The 20,583-nt window shown below is 41.7% G+C and overlaps 2 protein-coding genes across 4 annotated transcripts in view; one reads left to right on the top strand and one right to left on the bottom strand.

The window, feature by feature from the left end:
- The window catches only part of UPF2 (UPF2 regulator of nonsense mediated mRNA decay), a gene marked incomplete at its 3' end in the record, with an annotated part of 673,568 nt that overhangs the window by 196,257 nt on the left and 456,728 nt on the right, over nt 1-20,583 (top strand). The window lies entirely within an intron of this gene.
- The window catches only part of CDC123 (cell division cycle 123), a 131,287-nt gene continuing 124,121 nt past the window's right edge, over nt 13,418-20,583 (bottom strand). For both annotated transcript variants that reach the window (XM_082256970.1, XM_082256971.1), the window contains exon 13: nt 13,418-13,855. In XM_082256970.1, coding sequence (XP_082113096.1) covers nt 13,820-13,855 — 36 coding nt within the window. In that variant the 3' untranslated portion in view covers nt 13,418-13,819. The remainder of the gene's footprint in view (nt 13,856-20,583) is intronic.

Raw genomic sequence — 20,583 nt, 5'->3', positions numbered from 1 at the left:
CTCCCAGAGTAGAGAGCTGCTAACTGTCAGTCAGAAGCTCTTTGCTCAGCCCCCTCCTCCCTCATTGGAGCTCTGGCCTGTGGAGGAGTGGAGAGAGGCCGGCTTATGCTCTCTGCGGCTCACTGAGAGGCTGAGCCGGGTGTCAGTCCAGGCACCTGGCGGATCCAGACTCCGTGGTCGTGATGACACGGTGCCTGGACTGACTTCTGTGATGTCAGCAGAGAGTGCACTTCAGCCCGCTCTCTGCTGAAAACGGGTCACAGGAGTGCAGAACAAACTGCACTCCTGTGATCTATAGGAAATGTACAGCCAAACGAGCTTTGGCTGTACATCTGCTTTAACCACTTGCCTAGCAGCCGCCATAGTTATACTGCAGCAGGTCAGCTCTGTTACACCAAATGATGTACCTGTATGTTTCTTTGTGTAGCAGATAGTGGGGGTGCGTGCACACGCCAGTTGGCTAGAGGGGGAGCCAATGAGCAGGTCTGGCGGACGCGATGTCCGCCGGGCACCCACAATCACTCCCCATGGAGACAGAATGGCGGTCTGCCGTGTTTACATCGGCACACTGCTGTTCTGTCAGTGATGAATACAGGGATCCTGTGAGATCGTGCTCAGAACCGTAAGTCCAATTAATTGAACTGTAATTGTTACAGTGCCCAGCAGTGCCCTACAGTGCCACACCAGTGCCACTACAGTGCTACATCAGTGCTCACCTGTGCCATCAGTGCCACTACAGTGCCCATCAATGTCCAATAGTGCACATCAGTGGCAATAAGTGAGTGCTCTACAGTGCCATCAGTACTAATCTGCGCCTCTACAGTACCATTAGTGCCACTACAGTACAGTATCCATCACTGCCACTACAGTGCTCATCTGTGCCACTACAGTGCTCGTTAGTGCCTCTACAGTGTCCAATAGTGCACATCATTGCCCATAAGTTAGTGCTCATCAGTGCCACCCTATCAGTGGATCCTCATCAGCATCCATCAGTGCCACTCCATCAGTGCACATCATTGCCAGCTAATCAGTGCAGCCTTAATACACCCTCATTAGAACCCAGCAGTACAGCCTCTGCAGCACCCAGCAGTGCAGCCCTTATTAGACCAGCCTCATCAGCACCGTCACGTCTGTCCTAGAGTTCCTATCGCACCACAGCCCACAGTCACCAGTATAGCGAAAAGCTTTTATTTCAGTGAGGAGGCATACCAGCTTCTTAGCTTGAGCGACAAAAGCAGCCAGGAGCTCTCTGAGTCTGAGTCCGATTCGGCATTTGAACCAGTTTTAAGCAGTGAGTCTGCTACAGAATTGGAGGAAGAGGAAAATGTGCCCATGAAACGAAGGCGTTCTGGCGAGGAGCAGGCTACCACAAGTAGCGCAGTGTAATCAACCAGCAGCTTCATGCCATCCACCAGTAACGCAGTGGCATCCACTAGTAGCGCAGTGCCATTCACGAGAAATGGAGTACCACTGCAAGAAAGGCCAAGCACTAATGGGGTATCATCTCAGCCGCAAGGGTTAGGACCCATGCCAGCCTTCCCTATGCCCTTCAAAACCATCTGTGGCTTCCCTCTAATTCAGGAGCAGCAAACATCCCCCCTTTTACTGCTCAGCCAAGTGTCCAAGTTAATACAGAGAACTTTGCCCCTATTTTTTTAATTTAATTTTTACCCAAGACCTATCTTCCATCGTGGCCCAGTGCAACCTCTATGCACAACAGTTTATCTAAAACAAAAAAAAAAAATGAGTGGAGAGAACTAACCGTGGAGGAATTTAAAATATTTTTGGGCTTCACTTTCAATATGGGGCTCAGAAAAAAAAAAAAGAATTTTACTGGTCAACCAACCCTATCCACCACATGCCAATCTTCTCATACATTATGCCAAGATCAGGATACCTATTGATTATGCGGTTCCTTCATTACAACGACAACACCCAGTGCCCTCCCTGAAATGACCCAGCATAGGACAAATTATTTGTAATTCGGCCACTTCTAAATTTTGTTCTCTGAGAAATTCGCCCAGTTATTTACCCCTGACCAAAATATCTCCGTGGATGAGTCACTTGTCCATTTTACAGGGCGGCTGGACTTTAACCAGTTTATCCCCAGCAAAAGGGCCTGATTTGGGGTTAAGCTCTACAAATTATGTGACAGAGCCACGGGTAAATCTACGCCTTCCTGGTGTACGAAGGGAAGGACACCCAGCTGCATCCCGCTGAATATCCAGAGTACTTTGGAGCCAGCGGAAAAGTTGTTTGGGAGCTTGTATATCCACTCCTGGAAAAAGGGTTACCATCAATATGTGGATAACTACTACACAAGCTTGCCCCTCTTCCGAAATCTTCCGCGGAAAAGGACTCCAGCATGTGTGACAGTGACAGCTAATAGGAAGGGCTTCTCACAAAGGCTTGCTATTGAAAGACTACGACAAGGGGAGACAGCGAGTTTGTGGAATGATGAGATATTGGCTATCAGGTGGAGGGACAGACAAAACGTCTACGTGCTCTCATCCATTCATAATGACACCTATGTGGAAATCCCCACAAGGAATGGCCCAATAAAGAAACCAGCATGTGTCCACGACTATAATTTGTTCATGGTGATAGTCAACTTCAATGATCAAATGATCGAACCCTACCTTCCCACAAGAAAAACCTGCCATTTGTATAAAAAAAGTCTCTAATTAATTTTTTCAGTTTGGCAATGTATAATACCTATATTATTTACAGTAAATCTACTGAAACCCCTGTATCCTATCTTCATTATCAAGAAGAAAGTATCACTGCTCTTTTGAATCCCAAAGGCCCACCAGAAAGCATCCGTTCAGATTCAGTGAGCAGACTCCACGAACGCCATTTTCCTGAGAAACTCCCCCCCATGAAACAGGCCAAAGACGTCAAAAGAAATGCCGGGCATGCTCCAGAGGAGGAGTTAGAAGAGACACCGTGTATTATTGCCCCCAGTGTCCTTCCCAACCAGGCCTCTGTATAGGTGACTGTTTTCGCCATTACCATATTTCTATACATTATTAGTGAAGTATGGTAAACGTAATTCTCAAATACCGTCATTTACCTCCACACCCCTTATGCCACTGCACTAAATTGTACATATCTCTGCCTTCTCCGGAACAGACCCTGGCTTGTTATTTGACCACGCTTCTGCCTAACGCTAAACTGTTCATACCTCTGCCTGCTCTGGAACTGACCCTGGCCTGTTATGCGATAACTCTTCTGCCTAACGCTAAACTGCATACACCACTGCCTGCTCTGGAACTGACCCTGGATTGTTTATTGACCATGCTTTTTGCCTGCTTCTTGGACTGATCTTTTACCCTGCTTCTGGAGCAGTGGGATTCATAACACAGGGGTTTCACATATGTTAGGGGCTTCAGAATTGTTTTTCTGGATGAAAAAAAAAAAATTTGTTTTTTTCATTCCCAGATTAGGGTATGGAGACCAGAGGCTTCAAAGAGATTTGGGTGGGAGAAGCCTCTACCCCTGTCCCCATTCTTTCCTGGCCTGCTACCTGTACTATGGACCAGGATCAATATTTTGTCACTGCTGACAATATCTCTACTTGCACTGACCCTGGACTGTATATGGGCAGTATCCCTGCCTGTACTGACTATGGACAATATTGCTGCCTTGACAATTCCGTTAGCTGTGGCTGACCACGTCCCTGCCTGCTGCCTGGATCAATGCTCTCCTGTGAACAACTGCACTACTAAAACCACAGGTAAATTTATCCTTTGCTCAGCAGAATGTATTTTGGAGTGTAATTCTTAGAATGTACATGCTATGTGTTAGAAATATGAAGGGCCTTCAAATGTGTGATGGGTTGTCAGGAAATGATATGTGTAATTTTTGCTCCTAGAACACCTGGAGAGGCTACTTGCATGTTGGGCCCCTGTATGTGCCCATGCTGTATAAAAGTCTCACAGATGTGGTATTGCTATACTCAGGAGTAGCAGAATGTATTTTGGGGAGTAATTTGTGGAAAAAAATTACATGCTCAAAATACTCATAATGCCTCATAGAATATATGTAAAAGTCTCACACATGTGGTATCGTCATATTCAGGAGGAGTAGCAGAATGTATTTTGGGGTATAATTTGTGGTATGCACATACCGTGCGAGAGAAATAATCTGTTAATATAACAATTTTGTGAAAAATAAATATATCTTCATTTTGCAAAGAATTGTGGGGAAAAATAACTTTGCCTTTTTGTTTATTTATAGCGCAATAAATAAAAACCCCAGTGGTGATTAAATACCATCAAAAGAAAGCTTGATTTGTGTGAAAAAAAAGATAAACATTTCATATGGGTACAATGTTGCATAACTGAGTAATTGTCATTTAAAATGTGAGAGCACTGAAAGCTGAACATTGGCCTGTTTAGGAAAGGGGTTTAAGTGCCCAGTGGGTAAGTGGTTAAAGTGGTAGTAAACGTTAATCAAAAAAAAAGAAAAAAAAAAAAAACCTTCTCCCTGCCAGGTAAGGGCATAATGTCCTAGTATGCAATACATTATGAGAGACCATAAAACAAAGCCCTTCAATGGAGCTGTCACTGCTGCAGAGGCTTCCATCTTCACCTGGTTTTCCTTCCAGGTTCATGGGCACTTGGCCGCAGAGCCCTGAAGGACCAACATGGTTATGCCATTTATTCAGAGCACAGGCCCCGGTGACATCACCAGCTTCCAAACAGGCGAATATCTTCTAGACGGTGCATGTTTGGAAGATAATCATTTAACCTACAGGTAAGCTTTATTAACTTACCTGTCATAAAAATGGTATTTACCTTTACGTTTTGATTTTTACTGACTCATCAGTTCGCTGATCACTTTATAATTATGACACAACTGGTTGGTGATCACTCCAAATGTCGGAGAATATATGCAAACACATTTCAGAACACCACTTATTTATGAATGGCTCCTATAGAGAAATAAGCACAGATGCTAAGGGATCTATTTATAATTTTTTTCACTCAAGAATCACACAATTTGCATTAGGAAAAGTGTGACTCATGGGTGAAAATGTTGAAAAATAGACCCTTAAATTAGTTCTCAGGCATGTGAATGTACTGCAGAGGTTATATCTATTGGTAGCCAGGAAATAATACCCCAAAATTACTAATAAGAATTTTGACTTACATGTAAATTCCTTATCTTGGCATACAGTACAGGACACATGACCTACTGGGAAGTAGGAAAGTAGTTGGGACAGCTGCATGGGCTCCATAATTTAGGTAATCATAGGGATATATTTGACCTAGCAATTTCTCTAACTAGGGAGGATAGGTAATGGCACATAAGAAAGAATACATCCCCCAAGATTGCTTTATCATCATAAAGAAATTAGATGTAATAAGTTTTTTTTTAACATTATATCTTTATATTGATGTGGACTTCTATAAGTGGGTATAGTCACAATTTGACTAAAGGCTACTATCCCTGTGGTCTTATAAACATGGCAAGCTATGATAATTCTACTGATAGCCCTTAATAATGATTTATCTGGATAGGCATAGGTCCATAATGTACCAAAGTCAAATTTATTTACAGTATATTCTATTACAGTGCACTACTAGCTATCCATCGGCATATTGTCATTGCTGTGAGATTCCATCTCCTTTCTCTATACATTGAAGCATTTACTCCTGTTCTTCTATGTGGTTTTGATTTTAACTAGTTGTACACTTTGCCAACTTCTGTGGCAGGTAGTATATGACATAAAATGTAAAAAATGCAAATGTTATTGTGAAGATTATGGATTTTGTGAATAGGAAACTACTGTAGTTGTTCCTTCTTAAAACCAAGTGTTGGTTTTCCTAAAGAAGCAGGTGGTGACCTGTGAAATGCATTTAATATGATGATCCCACTTTTTCATCCATTTTGGGTTCAAGCAACGTTATGTATATTAGAACTGAGGATACCTGTTGTAATGAACACTGTGAAATCTTAACATATCTGAGACAGATGTTATTTGAACAACTTGTGCAAAACATTTTCTAATTTTTATTATTTTAAAATGATAACATAAAAAATGGTTTTATACATTTTTTTAATAAGGGATTTACAGGCAAGTTAAAATTCCTATTATCTTAATAGTACAGGGCACAGAACGTGTATTCATAAACCATGGGATGCACCCCAGTAAAAAAATGAAGGGTGGCAAACAACGAAGCAACAGAATTAATAGGCCCACAAGAAAACAAGGGTTTAAGAACCAGAACAAAAACAGCTTGATGCACCGTGTTGTCGAAGCTCAAAATAGCCACAGCCTGAAAATTCACCTGGTAGAACTTGGAAAACATGTGAACTGAGGACAAGGTGGTGGCCTTTCAAATCTAGGAAGCAGATGCTTGATGCAGCCCTGTTGGAATGGGCTCCCTTCCTGCAACTCCTTTGGGGGATGCCAAACAGTGTTTCCCCTTAAAGTACATAGGCCACTCCCAAATATTGACTGTTTATTTTAGGGCCATATGGTTTGGGTAGTGTTGGTTTACACTTCCACCCTCCTTGAAGTCTGAAGACTTCTGAGGGAGGACACTCCATCGCCCATACAAGTGACATCATCATGCATACGTGCAGCCATCTACAGCGCAGGTGCTCACCTGACGTTCGGACAGTGTTTCTGTAATTACAGAAATTCCCAAAGGTCTGCAGAGATGGTGTCATTTTGGCAAGCTGTCGAGGGAGCAATGCACCCAGGTTGGCCAGTGTGAGACAGCACCTGTGAGCACTTAATTGAATTTAATTAATGGGTGGACCACTCTTTGAGCTATATGTATAAGAAAGATTTTCAGCTGCACATTATAACCTCTTGACTTATTCTAAACAGTTGTAAAAGACATAATAGTTGGTGACCCCAGACTGCAAGGACTCTTTATATAAGTTATATGCCCAAATGATATTTTATGGGTGTACTTAAATGTGGGTAATGCTATATTGGCCTGAGATAGGAACTACAGTATATCACAAAAGTGAGTATGGGGTGTATTGGGATTTTATTCCTGCCAGTTACACACAATATGGTTTTGCACTTTTATAAAAGATGTATTACTCGGTCAAGAGTGTGATTTTCATGTACAGTAAGTCTCCTACATACAAAACTGAGTTGCGAACTTTCAAAGATGCAAACGTGTGTTTGCAGTTTTTTTTTCGTTCAACCCCGCAGGGCTGAATGAAAAAAAAAAAAAAACTGACATATCACCGTACCAACACAACCAATGTTGATGCAGCGATCTCCCCAGCTGTGCTACTGTATTCTCTTTGTCTGCAAGCACTGATCTTTGTTGGACTTACAGAGAAGTTGAACTTAGGAATGAGCTCCCGCAACAGAACTTGTTCGTATGTAGGGGACTTACTGTACATTTATTTTAATATTGCATATAATAAAACACATTATACTTTTTATATTTTGTTGTTTTGCCATATAAAGTCCCATGGAAAGTTACAACAGGTAGGAAACGTGGAACAGGGATGTTAATAACTATAGCCTTACATAAACCTGATACTTGCATCTAATGGGGAAAGTAGGAAAGCTGTAAGGTATAGGTCCTGGAGATAAGCTATCTGATTTAGCCAACAATGGTGGAGTGGGAGACAAAACAATAAAGAGCCTCTGTACAGGAAAGGGCTGCCAAATCAGAAACATGCCTAACACATCTAAGGGCTCCTAGGAAGGCACAAGTGAGGTCTTCCAACAAAATACCTTCAATTGGCTGAAAAGGAGGTGACACGAAATTTAATGGAGGGGGGTTTAGAGAATATACTCTGGCCAGTAAATATGGTCTGTCCGAAACAGGCTGAGAGCTGTCTGCAAAAAAATCTGAGTATGCCTGCATACCTCATCCTTCAGGGAAAATCTGGTGCAATGAGGATCACTTGAACGCTTTCATCCTCTATCTCGTGCAGCAGGTGAGGGAGCATCCTTATTGGAGGGAAGGCATAAACCAGCTTGGATTGAGTCCAAGGAATCACCAGGGCATCTACTGTGAAGGCAAGAGTATCCCTGGTCTTGACTACAAATTTGTTGAGCTCGTTTTTGAACCTGGAGGCCAGGATGTCGAGATCTGATTTTCCTCCTCTTTGACAGATTTTGAAAGATCTCTAGATGGACAAAACAATATCCCAGGTCTACGTGTTGACGGTTTAGGACATCTGCCTGGCAATTAAACACTCCAGGGATGTGGATGACCGAGACCACTGGAATGTGAGTTTCCACCCAGGAGAATATCAGACTTGCCTCTCTACGGGTTGGTTCACATCTGTGCAGTGCATTTTGAGTTGCTTTTAGGTACGTTATATGTAAATTTTTTGTTGCGTTACTATTGACTTATAGTATATACTGTATAAAACATGCATTTTCATAGATTTTTATTTTTTAAGGATTTTCTTTTAATACACCACAACTAAACCACATATAAAAACAGACAGGTGTGAACATAGCTTTAGGGCAGCTTGACTTCTGGTGCCCTGTTGATGATTTATAGGAGTTACTGCTGTGGCATTGTCGGACCGTATCCCGACTGGATGACCTTGCATAAGGGAGGTCCAAAGTTGTAAGCTGATGGCTCTTGGTTTCAGAATGTTGACAGAGGGTTTTGAATTGAAACCTTGAAAACATTCTTCTGAAGGATTGGTACAACTACTTGAACCAAAGCAGTCATTAAAATGTGCTTTCCTGTAGCATTCACCATCAAAAGGCATGTGTAGAAGACACTTTTTTCAAGCAGTTTAACAAACCAAGATTTTAACCACAAAATTCTGGAAATATGCACAAAAGAAAAGACACATGCTAGAGACTTGGTCAATTAAATTCTCTCAACACAAAATACTGATGCTGGGGGCATCAGCTGTAATTGTTTTAGGAGAACAGGTTCCTCAAGGACAAGATCCTGGTCTCTATTCATGGGTCTTTTGCAGTTAGCAATACCTGACTGCAAGGCAAGACCTGCAAGGACAAAAAAGGTCTTTAACAGGGCTTCTAGATGCCTAGGAAAATAATTAATAAAAGAAGGAAAGTCCTTAATAGGAACTGTCTGCTTTTTTTAAGTTGGCCATAGATGACCGTGTATGGGCTGACAGATTATATCTAAGTTGATTGACTTTTTTCATTTGATTATTGCTAGTGGCTAGTGCAGCTGGCAATATTCACTGTGTGTTCTCCTTGCAAGGTGGGCTTCCCCCGTCCCCCCGTGGTTGCAGGAAAGAAATTTGCACCGTCGATGGCAGGCTTTACTTTGTAAAAGCAGCTTGAAAACTGTATTAAGTATACTAAGGCCCCTTTTACACTGTAGAGTCCGTCGGCGGACTCCCGTTTTTCTCTGCGGGGGATAGATCCGCCGACCCCCCCCCCCTCCCGAGTAGATGGATGGCAGCTCTGTCTCCGCGCTGTGTGCGGAGACAGAGCTGTCAGGTCCCCGCTGTTCTCTATGGGGGAATCAGATGAGAACGGACCGTCTGTCTGTTCTCATCCGATCCGATGGACGGGTGGAAAATAGGGTTTCCATCCGTCCAGATTTGACAGATCGGATGTCAGCGGACATGTCTCCGCTGACATCAGATGTCCCATAGAGATGCATGGGGCATCCATTCTGAAAATGGAAAGGCGGACCTGAACGGTCCGCCTGTGTGAAAGAGGCCTAAGTCTTCTTTTACCTGCATGATTCGAATACTTAGGCCCAACATCAAACCAATGCCTTTTCAGATCTTAAAAGCTATGATTTTAAGTCAAGCTCTAACATCATCCCCATGTCACAGTCATTTTTGGTCATGCAAGTTTTAATAACAATTCTAATGTATAATGGCCTTTTATTTTATATATGTAATGTATATGTGCATAATATAGGACTTTACATGCTTTAGACAATATGCAATTTACAGAAAACCAAGTTCAAGTGTTGCTACAGACAGAACAAGATTTAGATTAGATATTTAGTCATAGTGGCAACAATGCTTATAATAAAGGGAAAAATTACTGCAATCACACCCAAACACATTTATGCAATTTTACACTTTAATGGGTTTTGAATGAGCAATTACACAGCAATCCAGTAGTTTTGTTTTAATAGTCAGGGCATGTGCACTAAATATGTATTTCATAATCATGTCCTCTGTACAAAATGGTAAAATAAAAGCCTTAATCAAGCAATAAACATTCCTCTTAAACTTTTTTTTTCATTTTTGCGCTTTTTTACTTGAATCCTCATCTCCTGCAACTACTGTATGTAAAGCTCTTTGCTTTTTTTGCATTGGTTTTAAGGGGAACCAATTTTTTTTGAGAACTATATTCTGATCTGTTTCTCTATAAGCTGTAAAACTATCAACTTCAGGGAACAAAATTATTTTTGAAAAACACTGGAATATTTACATGTCTTTAATTGTTTAAATCTGAAGCCCAACCTAATTAGGGCTTATTTCAATTTAAATGCCCCCCTGCAAAAAAAAAAAAAAAAAAAAAAGTACACTGCAATACCTACCTTCAGTCTGGGGCTTTTATCAAATGTACCTTCTATACACCACAAAACATTCTTCAGTGTAGAAAACTGAGGACATACTGTAAGTACAGGGTGTTCATGGGTCTACCCCTCTACATATACTATGTAATGGTGCAGAGAGTAGCACCGACATTATCAAATCCATCCAAGAGGATGGGGGGAGCAAGGAAGGGGAAAGGAGGTTGGGAGTATAGAACCAGAAATAGGGCTTGTATTTTTCTGAAACAAGGAAAATGGCTAATGGAGTTCGTACAAGTTCCACAACTTATGGTTAACTGACCTACAGATGATTCATGTAAAACAATATGGTGGACAACCAATTTAAATGGGGTACAACCCTCTTTTACTGAGATGTCAGCAATATCACAGGCATTCTTTTGGTGGTGTAATCTTAAGTATTGGATTGACATACAGTATCTCACAAAAGTGAGTACACCCCTCACATTTTTGTAAATATTTTATTATACCTTTTCATGTGACAACACTGAAGAAATGACACTTTGCTACAATGTAAAGTAGTGAGTGTACAGCTTGTATAACAGTGTAAAATTGCTGTCCCCTCAAAATAACTCACACAGCCATTAATGTCTAAACCGCTGGCAACAAAAGTGAGTGCACCCCTAAGTGACAATGTCCAAATTGGGCCCAAAGTGTTATTTTTTGTTGCCACCATTATTTTCCAGCACTGCCCTCACCCTCTTGGGCATGGAGTTCACCAGAGCTTCACAAGTTGCCACTGGAGTTCTCTTCAACTTCTCCATGACGACATCACCGAGCTGGTGGATGTTGGAGACCTTGCACTTCTCCATCTTCTGTTTGAGGATGCCCCACAGATGCTCAATAGGGTTTAGGTCTGGAGACATGCTTAGCCAGTCCATCACCTTTACTCTCACCTTCTTTAGAAAGGCAGTGGTCATCTTGGAGGTGTTTTTGGGGTCGTTATGTTGGAATACTGCGCTGCAGCCAAGTCTCTAAAGGAAGGGGGATCATGCTCTGCTTCAGTATGTCACAGTTCATGTTGGCATTCATAGCTTCTTCAAAGAACTGTAGCTCCCCAGTGCCAGCAGCACTCATGCAGCCCCAGACCATGACACTCCCACCACCATGCTTGACTATAGGCAAGACACACTTGTCTTTGTACTCCTCAACTGGCTGCCGCCACACATGCTTGACACCATCTGAACCAAATAAATTTATCTTGGTCTTATCAGACCACAGGACATGGTTCCAGTAATCCATGTCCTTAGTCTGCTTGTCTTCAGCAAACAGTTTGCGGGCTTTCTTGTGCATCATCTTTAGAAGAGGCTTCCTTCTGGGATGACAGCTATGCAGACCAATTTGATGCAGTGTGCGGCGTATGGTCTGAGCACTGACAGGCTGACTCCCCACCCCTTCAACCTCTGCAGCAATGCTTGCAGCACTCGTACGTCTATTTCCCAAAGACAACCTCTGGATAGGACACTGAGCATGTGCATTCAACTTCCTTCGTCAACCATAGCGAAGCCTGTTCTGAGTGGAACCTGTCCCGTTAAACCGCTGTATGGTCTTGGCCACTGTGCTGCAGCTCAGTTTCAGGGTCTTGGCAATCTTCTTATAGCTTAGGCCATCTTTACATAGAGCAACAATTATTTTTTTCAGATCCTCAGAGAGTTCTTTGCCATGAAGTGCCTTGTTTAACTTCCAGTGATCAGTATGAGAGAGTGAGAGCAATAACACCATATTTAACAAACCTGCTCCCCATTCACACATGATACATTATAACACTAACGAGTCACATGACACAGAGAGGAAAAATAGCTAATTTGGCCCAGATTGGACATTTTCACTTAGGGGTGTACTCACGTTTGCTGCCAGCAGTTTAGACATTGTGCTTTGTTATATTTACTTTTAATAAACACATTTTCCATTGTATGTGGCCCTGTAATATCACCCCCCCCTGCATAATCTGGAACGTCTACTTCAAATATCCAGATTATTTATCTGTGGACAAATTAGTGTCTATTTTAATCGGCACCATCAAAACCAAATGATAAAAAGCTGGAGGAATCGCCATAACATGAAGTATTTTTGACTTCATAGTGATAAGGCATTTTTCTGATAGAAACGACACTTTCTTGCTAGTTCAGCACAAACTGAACAATGCATACATAAATTCAGTCATCTAATGTCATAGCAGTCATATAGTTTTTGTTCTATCTGTTCAGAAATTATTTGTTAAATTAAAAAGATTTTTCAAACCATTGCATACACAGCTTTCTAGGGATCCTTCTCAAATGCAGCACTGCTTTTTCTGTACTGGCTGAAGAACTGTGGTTCACACCTAATGTACTCTGGTAGGAAGTGGCTTTATTTAGCTTCCCTAACTCACATTATATACCACAGAAGGTTCCATCTGATCAGAAGAGGTCATAAAAGTGCAATCTCTTGTTTCATAGTTGGGTTTTCATACTGAAAAGCAAAACTATATAAAAAAAATGCATTTTTTTTTTTTTAAAATTCAAAACCCACTGAAAGCCATCATTTTATTGTCAACTGAACATCTGTTTCTTTAAAAAGGTATTTCACCACAAAAAAAAATGCAAGCAATGTTCATGTGACTAGCTGTTACACAGCTTGTGGCTAACACAGCTGAGGCTGTTGCAATGTGGTGCATGGTCAGTGATTTGACCACTCTAGACCTCACACACCATCTGTGCAATTTCAGAAGCTGAGAATTGTATAACAGGTCGTGATCAAGAATTGGTAATACTGTATTCAACTACTTATTATCTGCAGAGACTTCAAAAAAGCATCAACCCCACTTTCCAGAAATCATAAAAATAGCAGGTGAAGTACACCTAATTTAACGAAAAATAAAACAATGAAAAATATTAGCATAAAATATATATTTATTATGCGCGATTAGGGAAAAATTGTAAAATTTACATAATGATGTAATCACTCAATAAAAACTATTGATTTACAGTGAGTTAAGGGGATGAAAACCAGCTGCTAATAAGCATTTACAACACCTCAGTATGTAGAATGTGTGAGGCTGTCAAGACTGAAGCTTGATAATGTGAAGAAGTGATTTTACACTGAACTGAGTACAAACATAGCCAGCTTGCTCCCACTCACTTCAGTCAGCATAAAGAGCAGCTGGAAAAAGCAAAAAGAACAAATTGTTTGAATATTAAAAGTTCACGTGATTTCTGATCTTGTGATTGCATTGAAGATCTAGTGGGAACTCCATTCCATCCATTCCAGCTGTCACTTGAACCTGACTACATACCACCAGAGGGAGCTGTCACTCACAGATGGCAGATAGGACTAACCTAATCATCAGAGTCCTCTTCTTGCTGATTCTTTTTCTATTTGGATTAGAACACATTAAAATTAAATTAAGATAAAAAACTAAGTGAATAAATTACAGCTATAGTAAACAACATATTTAAGGGTTAGCTCAACTTTATTGACTTTTGCCAAAATCATCCCTATGAATTACAACCATCCTGTGTATAGTAATATTGTATCCTCCATTTTGTAAAGGAATGCTTATTTTTTAATCAGCTTATTCTATTGACCACTACTCTGTTCTGTGACTGGCAGAACATACCAAGCATTGGATGCATGGCCCTGTAAACTGATGAGTAAACTTTCGGCTTCATTCCCTATTGTGACAGTGCAGGACCCTGAACGGTGTGAGATTAGGAAAGGGATGTAAAAATGACAAAAGGTTCTCAAAGTTTTAGTGTATTATGAGCAGAGAAAGCTGTGCTTTAAGTTTTCTCTGGGATTTGTAGCCATGGATTGGGGCCTTGAGTTTAAAGGTTTCAATGTGTATTGGGTGGGACAGAACCTTCAATGTTGTGTCCAGCTTTTGTGGGATGCCGGCAGCCTGTGTAAGTGCATAGGTGTGCAGGGCCATTATAAGCCAAACCGTAGGATAGCTCAGGGCTCCCATTGGGAGCTGAGTGCATTGAGGAGGAGCTGTGTGTAATAATGAGCGGCTATGTGCATTGAAGAGCGGTTGGTCTGAGGGACCAGATCTAATGGGCAAAAATTTGGGCAGGGCAATAACTGCACAGCATGAAGCAGATATCCTACAGGATGACCTGGACAAAATAACGGAGTGGGCAATGACTTGGCAAATGAGGTTTAAGGTGGAGAAGTGTAAGGTTTTGCACTTGGGGACTAGAAACATAAAAACACAATACACATTAGGAGGGAAACCCTTGGGGGAATCAAAAATGGAGAAAGATCTGGGAGTCTTGGTTGATGATAGATTAGGCAACAGCATGCAATGTCAAGCGGCAGCTGCCAAAGCCAGCAGATTATTAGCATGCATAAAGAAAGGGATGTATTCCAGAGATAAGTCTATAATCCTTCCACTTTATAAAACTCTGGTCCGACCGCATCTGGAGTATTCTGTCCAGTTCTGGTCGCCAGTCCTCAGGAGGGATGTGTTGGAGCTGGAGAGAGTCCAGAGAAGGGCAACTAAATGAATTAGGGGATTGGAGGACCTTAATTATGAAGAGCGTCTGCAATCACTTGATTTATTCTCCCTGGAGAAGAGACGCCTGAGGGAGGACATGATAGCAATTTTTAAATATCTCAATGGGGATCTCAGCTTAGAAAAAAAGATGTTCAGTCGAAGGGATTGCATGAGGACTCGGGGGCATACAATGCGATTAGAGGAGAAGCGTTTTAACCTCAGGCAACGTGGGGGGGTTCTTTACTGTTAGGGCTACAAGATTGTGGAATTCTCTCTACCACAAGAGGTGGTTTCTGTGGGTAGTATGGTGGCTTTCAAAAGACTATTAGATGTACATCTCAAGGATCAGAACATTCAGGGGTATGTGAGATGATTACGGCCACACACACCTACACGGGATGAACTGGATGGACTGTTGTCTTTATTCAACCTCACCTACTATGTAACTATGTAATAGCAGTGGTGCTGCTGAAGTGTAGCCAGGTGGGCTAGCATTTTCTTATGCTGATAGTTGTTGAAGAACCCCTGCGTGGGCAACCAATTTGAACTAAACTTTGTGTTGGAACTCTGCTTTTGCCTAATAAATGTGGGCTGCTCTTAAACTGAAGTTTGGACTGACTTACTAAAACCCATCTACCACTCTAAGTCTAATCACCCCATGTCACCCCATCTATACATGCACAGCGTAGGAACTCCGCATGAACTCTGAAGGGAAAACTAAAAGCCCTCCCTTGCAGTGGAAGACCATTACTGTTCCCAAAGTTGAGCTTTGAATATATTTACAGTATATTTAAATGTAGTCTTCAGTTTTCCCTGAAGCTATGGTTCTCTTTCACCAAGGTCTAAAGAAAGATTAGGCTACAACACTGAATAATGACAAAAGCGGAGTCTTGTCCAATCATGTTAGTGAGATTATAGGTAATGCCTTTTCTAGTACAACTATATGGGCTAGTTAGCACAGTAAATACATATGCAGGAAGGAAATGTCTGAAATCCAAGGGACAGGTTAACTTTGAAGCTCAGTGGGACACTATGAAGTAGTGGTGCACCGAAATTTCGGCCACCGAAATTTTCGGCCGAAAATGGGACCATACCATTTCGGCCGAAAAGGGGTTAAAGATGCCGAAAATGTATGGCTGCAAATAGTAGTAAGAAGTGAGCCATTCACTTCCCTGTCAGACGAGTATCTCCACTGACTGCTCTGTTCCTCCGTCCAGTGACTTCCGAGGAGAAAACCCAGCATGCACATTGCACAGCAGAGGAGGATCCTCGTCCTCCCCCGTGCCTATTGCAGAATGGATCCACCCACCTCCTCCTTCATGTGCGCAGTGCTGCCGAGCAGGGTAATATCTATCTTTCTCTCATGTGCTCTGGTGCTGTGTGCTGCCGAGGGAGGAGGAAAGTTATCTCTCTCTCTCTCATGTGCTCTGGTGCTGTGTGCTCAGTGTTCCCGAGGAGGGTAATATGATATCTCTCTCTCTCTCTCTCTCTCATGTGCTCTGGTGCTGTGTGCTGCCGAGGGAGGAGGAATGTTATCTCTCTCTCAGCAATAAGCATTGGCTATGGGTGCTGTAAAGTATTTTAACAGAACTATTGCTGTGGTCCTAAGGTTTAGCAGTGAAAGTTAGTGGGCTGAGGGTGCTCCTGGGAATGTAAGGGAAGAGGCTGCACCCACATTGTGTTCTGGGAGACAGTTCCCCCACTCTGATGGGGTTTAGGAGCAGAGCTAGATATGGGACAGCTGCATCCCAAGTCTCTAATTCCTTTCTTAGGACAAAAAAAAGCCATGCCACCTGCTGTTAGATCAGGAGAGTTGCCAGTGCATGCACTGCCTCATTCACATATACCCAGCACAAGAAAAATATTGGGTTTGCTCAAGCAGCGCACACAAAAGAAAATGATCAGAACTGTTTTTTTTAGCAGAATAGTCAGACAAAAACCAGGAATGGGTGCTGTAAATTTGATGTCAGGTGACACATTCTAATAATAAGACATATTCATTTCTGTCTAACAGATCACTAGTCACTTCAAAATCCTGTTTACCAATTAATGTTAGTGGTGCCTTTCAAAGTGCCATTTGCAGAACCTTTGATGCTAATGAACACCACTATCCGGGAGACCATGGGAAAGATACTCTGTGCACTTCCACACAGCCTAAGCCATTGCTGCACTGATGAGCTCACAGTAAGCCCCGCACACATGTTTATCACTGAAACAATTCCCTTGCTTTTATGTAAACACCTGCATCATAATTATGCATTTCATTTGCATGTCCCATACAGTTCAATAAGAAGAGATCTGTACAAAAAAAAAAAAAAACGACACGACACCTCTCCTTCCTGACTTCCCAGAAATAGCTTAATGCAGGGGTCTCTGTCTCTCTCTCTCCCTTCCATACTGATAAAGGATGTCTGTCTGTCTGCCTATAGGAGACTCATTTCTCTGCTGGGTTATCATATCAGTGACAAGTATGCTCATTGGTGTAATTAGCTTCATTTTATAATTTCCTGTTAAATGACTTTAATATTAGGGATGATGTGATTATAGAAACAGTATAGCATTCAACATCAGTTTCTCATAGCTGCAGGACTACAAGTCCCAGCATGTTCTCTCAAGTCACTGGTGACTTGTTTTTTCTGGATATCAATGTGCCACATATAAATTATCAACTATTCTCTCTCTCTCTCTCTATCTCATTTGTGGGAAAAAGTCATTTTCGGTTTTCGGCCAAGGGCATCCTGCATTTTCGGTTTCGGCCCAGAATTTTCATTTCGATGCATCCCTACTATGAAGCATTAAAGTTTTGTAGCAAAGGGGTGCTGTCCTTTCCTTTACATGAAGTTGGAAAGCTTTGTTCTGATTTCATGCTTGTTCCTTTAATACTTTAGTGTGGATGGGTGATTTTCTGACAGTGCAGGTGATAAACTAGGATAAACAAATTGTTAAAAGTGTAAACGTACTCCAGAAACTGCTGCATAATTTCTAATGTTTGTAAAAAGGAAGATTTGCTTGTACTCACCTTAAAATTAACTGGTGGATGCCTGAAGGTATAAGCCCTCTCTACAAGAGATATGACACTAAACAAGCTAAACTTCTCCTTACAATATACCCACCCATGTATGGTCACTGTCTTCAGTTTAAGGCAGGGCAGTGATAGAAAGGCATACGCTGGCAAAGAATAAATGAAAATGACCCAAAGAGGGTAAAATCTATGGGAAAAAACTTTTGGTGAGACTAAAAAAAAAAAATGCACTTTTCTCTAACTAGTAGACACTTAGAGATTAATATTAGCTGCTGCCTGTAAGACTTAAAAGTATAAGTTCAACCAGAATTGTTTTTTTTACATTTTAAATAGAGTAGTAAAGGGATAAACTATTATCAGGTTATTTTATATTGTGTCCCATTGGGGTTCCAGAGACACAACAGTAAGTAATAGGACATTTCTAGGAAATTAGGGGACTTCCCATCCCCTGAAGCACTAACTGGTCTTGTGGAGTGCTCTTTCATTGGGAAAAGGGAAACCTTTGACCTTGAGACCAATAGCTTGAAGGATGAGCTGACAAATCCACCTTGCAACAGTGGAATGAGAAGCAAGTTGTCCTTTACAGAACCTTCAGGAACAAGAGAGGGTCAGACTGTCAAAAGAGAGCTGTAACTGAGAGTAAGGCCCCTTTCACCAGACCACTCCGATTAAGGTCCACCTGTCGGTTTTTCAGGCGGACCTGATTGGTCAGTCCATTTACCGTAAAACAAGTCCCTTTACACCCAACTACCTCCAATCTGATCTGGTTCACTAAAAACAAATGGAAGTAAATCTGTTCTCCTCTGTGTTGGTGGATCAGATTGGAGGTAGTCGGGTGTAAAAAGACAGTGGAGTCTGTTTACACCCAACAGCCTATAGAGCAGTGCAGGCTCTGTCTGTGTCTGGGGTGGCAAAACAATGTCCTATTTAAGCTAAAAGAAAGAAACTATGTGAAGTAAAATGGCCCTGGGTCTCAGAAACAACCTAGACTTTGAAAGAGTTATTTACAAGTTAGGGCTGCCAACTGCAAAACTCTCTCTGCAGTAGTGGTGATGGTGACAAAGAAGGCAACTTTGTGAGTAAGGATAAATAGAGGAATATCTCTAATGGGTTCAAAGGGCAGTTTCTGAAGAAACAACAGAACTAAATTAAGATCCCAGAGTCACCGGATAACGAAAATAGGAATAATGTGAGTGACCCCTGTATGAAGGCCATCACTAAGCAGTGAGAAGCTAATGGCTTCTGAAAAAGTACTGCTAAGGATGAGATTTGACCCTTGATGGTACTCAAAGCCAAATGTACATAAAACAGGAAAAAATAAACGGTACCTCCTGATCAATTTACTGAAAAAATTATCACTCCAGTAAAGTTAAGAATGACCGACACACCATATTTGTGGTGCCCACCCCTTCAAACTCCAGAACACAATTCAAACTGAAAAGGAAACGGGGAGAGCACCAGCAAAAGGAGTTCTATTTAGGAGGAAGGGGACATGGCAAATTTTGGTATATTCAAAAATGCTTTTTTGTTGCAAAAATAAAAAAAATTACCACACATCAAAAAACATAACATAAGCAGACTACACATAAAGGGTAAAATGACAACGTTGCCATTGAAATGCATCTATTCCCAAGACATACGAGTACCAAATAGTTACAGAAAATATATAAGAACAGACAAAATTCAACTAAGCTGATCACGCTCCGGCAAGCTGCAGGTAATCTCAGTGGTGTAAGTTGTGCATCAGCTGTACAGACACACCGAAGACATCCACGCCTGTCTCATTACCAGTAATCTAATCAAGTATGAATTACCATAAATGTGACAATAAATGATCATTCCCTTGATGGAGGATGGATCTGAGCGTCTGTCTGGATGGCAGTCATATGCAATTGCCTGTATTAAAAACTATATCCTCAGCAGGGATGGATGGATGGATGACTGGAGCCGCCTCCTCTACAGGGCAATTGCCATAAGTTGCGAGACCAAAAGCTAGTTTGACAATTGGGTACTCACATGTCCAGGGTTATATAGATCTCTGAATGTCAGGCTGATCCCTGGAGTGGAGGTACAGCAAATGGGCTCAGAAAGCACAAGATCCGTCAGAATTAAATGCAGGTGAAAAGCAGAAACCCGAGGAGTGGGATAAAAAGGATCCACACCGCTGGACTCCTATTGTTCATGAGGATATCTGGTCAGCTGGGATCCCACGGCATGTGCCATCAATCTTAACCGGCATCTCTCACATAGAGATCTGCACCCCAAGATTTATCCCTGCACCCTCTGTCATCCCTTTTTGGATCTTTTTTTTTTTCTTTTGGATTCCTTAAAGATATAGGGTAACTTTCATAGGAAACGTCCTAAAGAGTAACTCCAGAAAGACAAATCCGAAAAAAAAAAAAAAAGAAGATCCAAAAAGGCATGACAAAGGGTGCAGGGATAAATCTTGGGGGTGCAGGGCCCCCTTTGCTGGAAGCCAGGAGCTTCAAACTTTCCCAGGTAAAGAGACAATTCTAGATGATGACGACAACTGAGAAAATCCGCCTGACATTTAATATGCCGTAGCCAGAGCTCTGCATTTT

The sequence above is a fragment of the Pelophylax lessonae genome, assembly GCF_965119305.1.
Source record: "Pelophylax lessonae genome assembly, chromosome: 4".
NCBI lineage: Eukaryota > Metazoa > Chordata > Amphibia > Anura > Ranidae > Pelophylax > Pelophylax lessonae.
The sequence above is the reverse complement of the archived record's forward strand: the minus strand, read 5'-3'. Positions and strand labels throughout refer to the sequence as shown.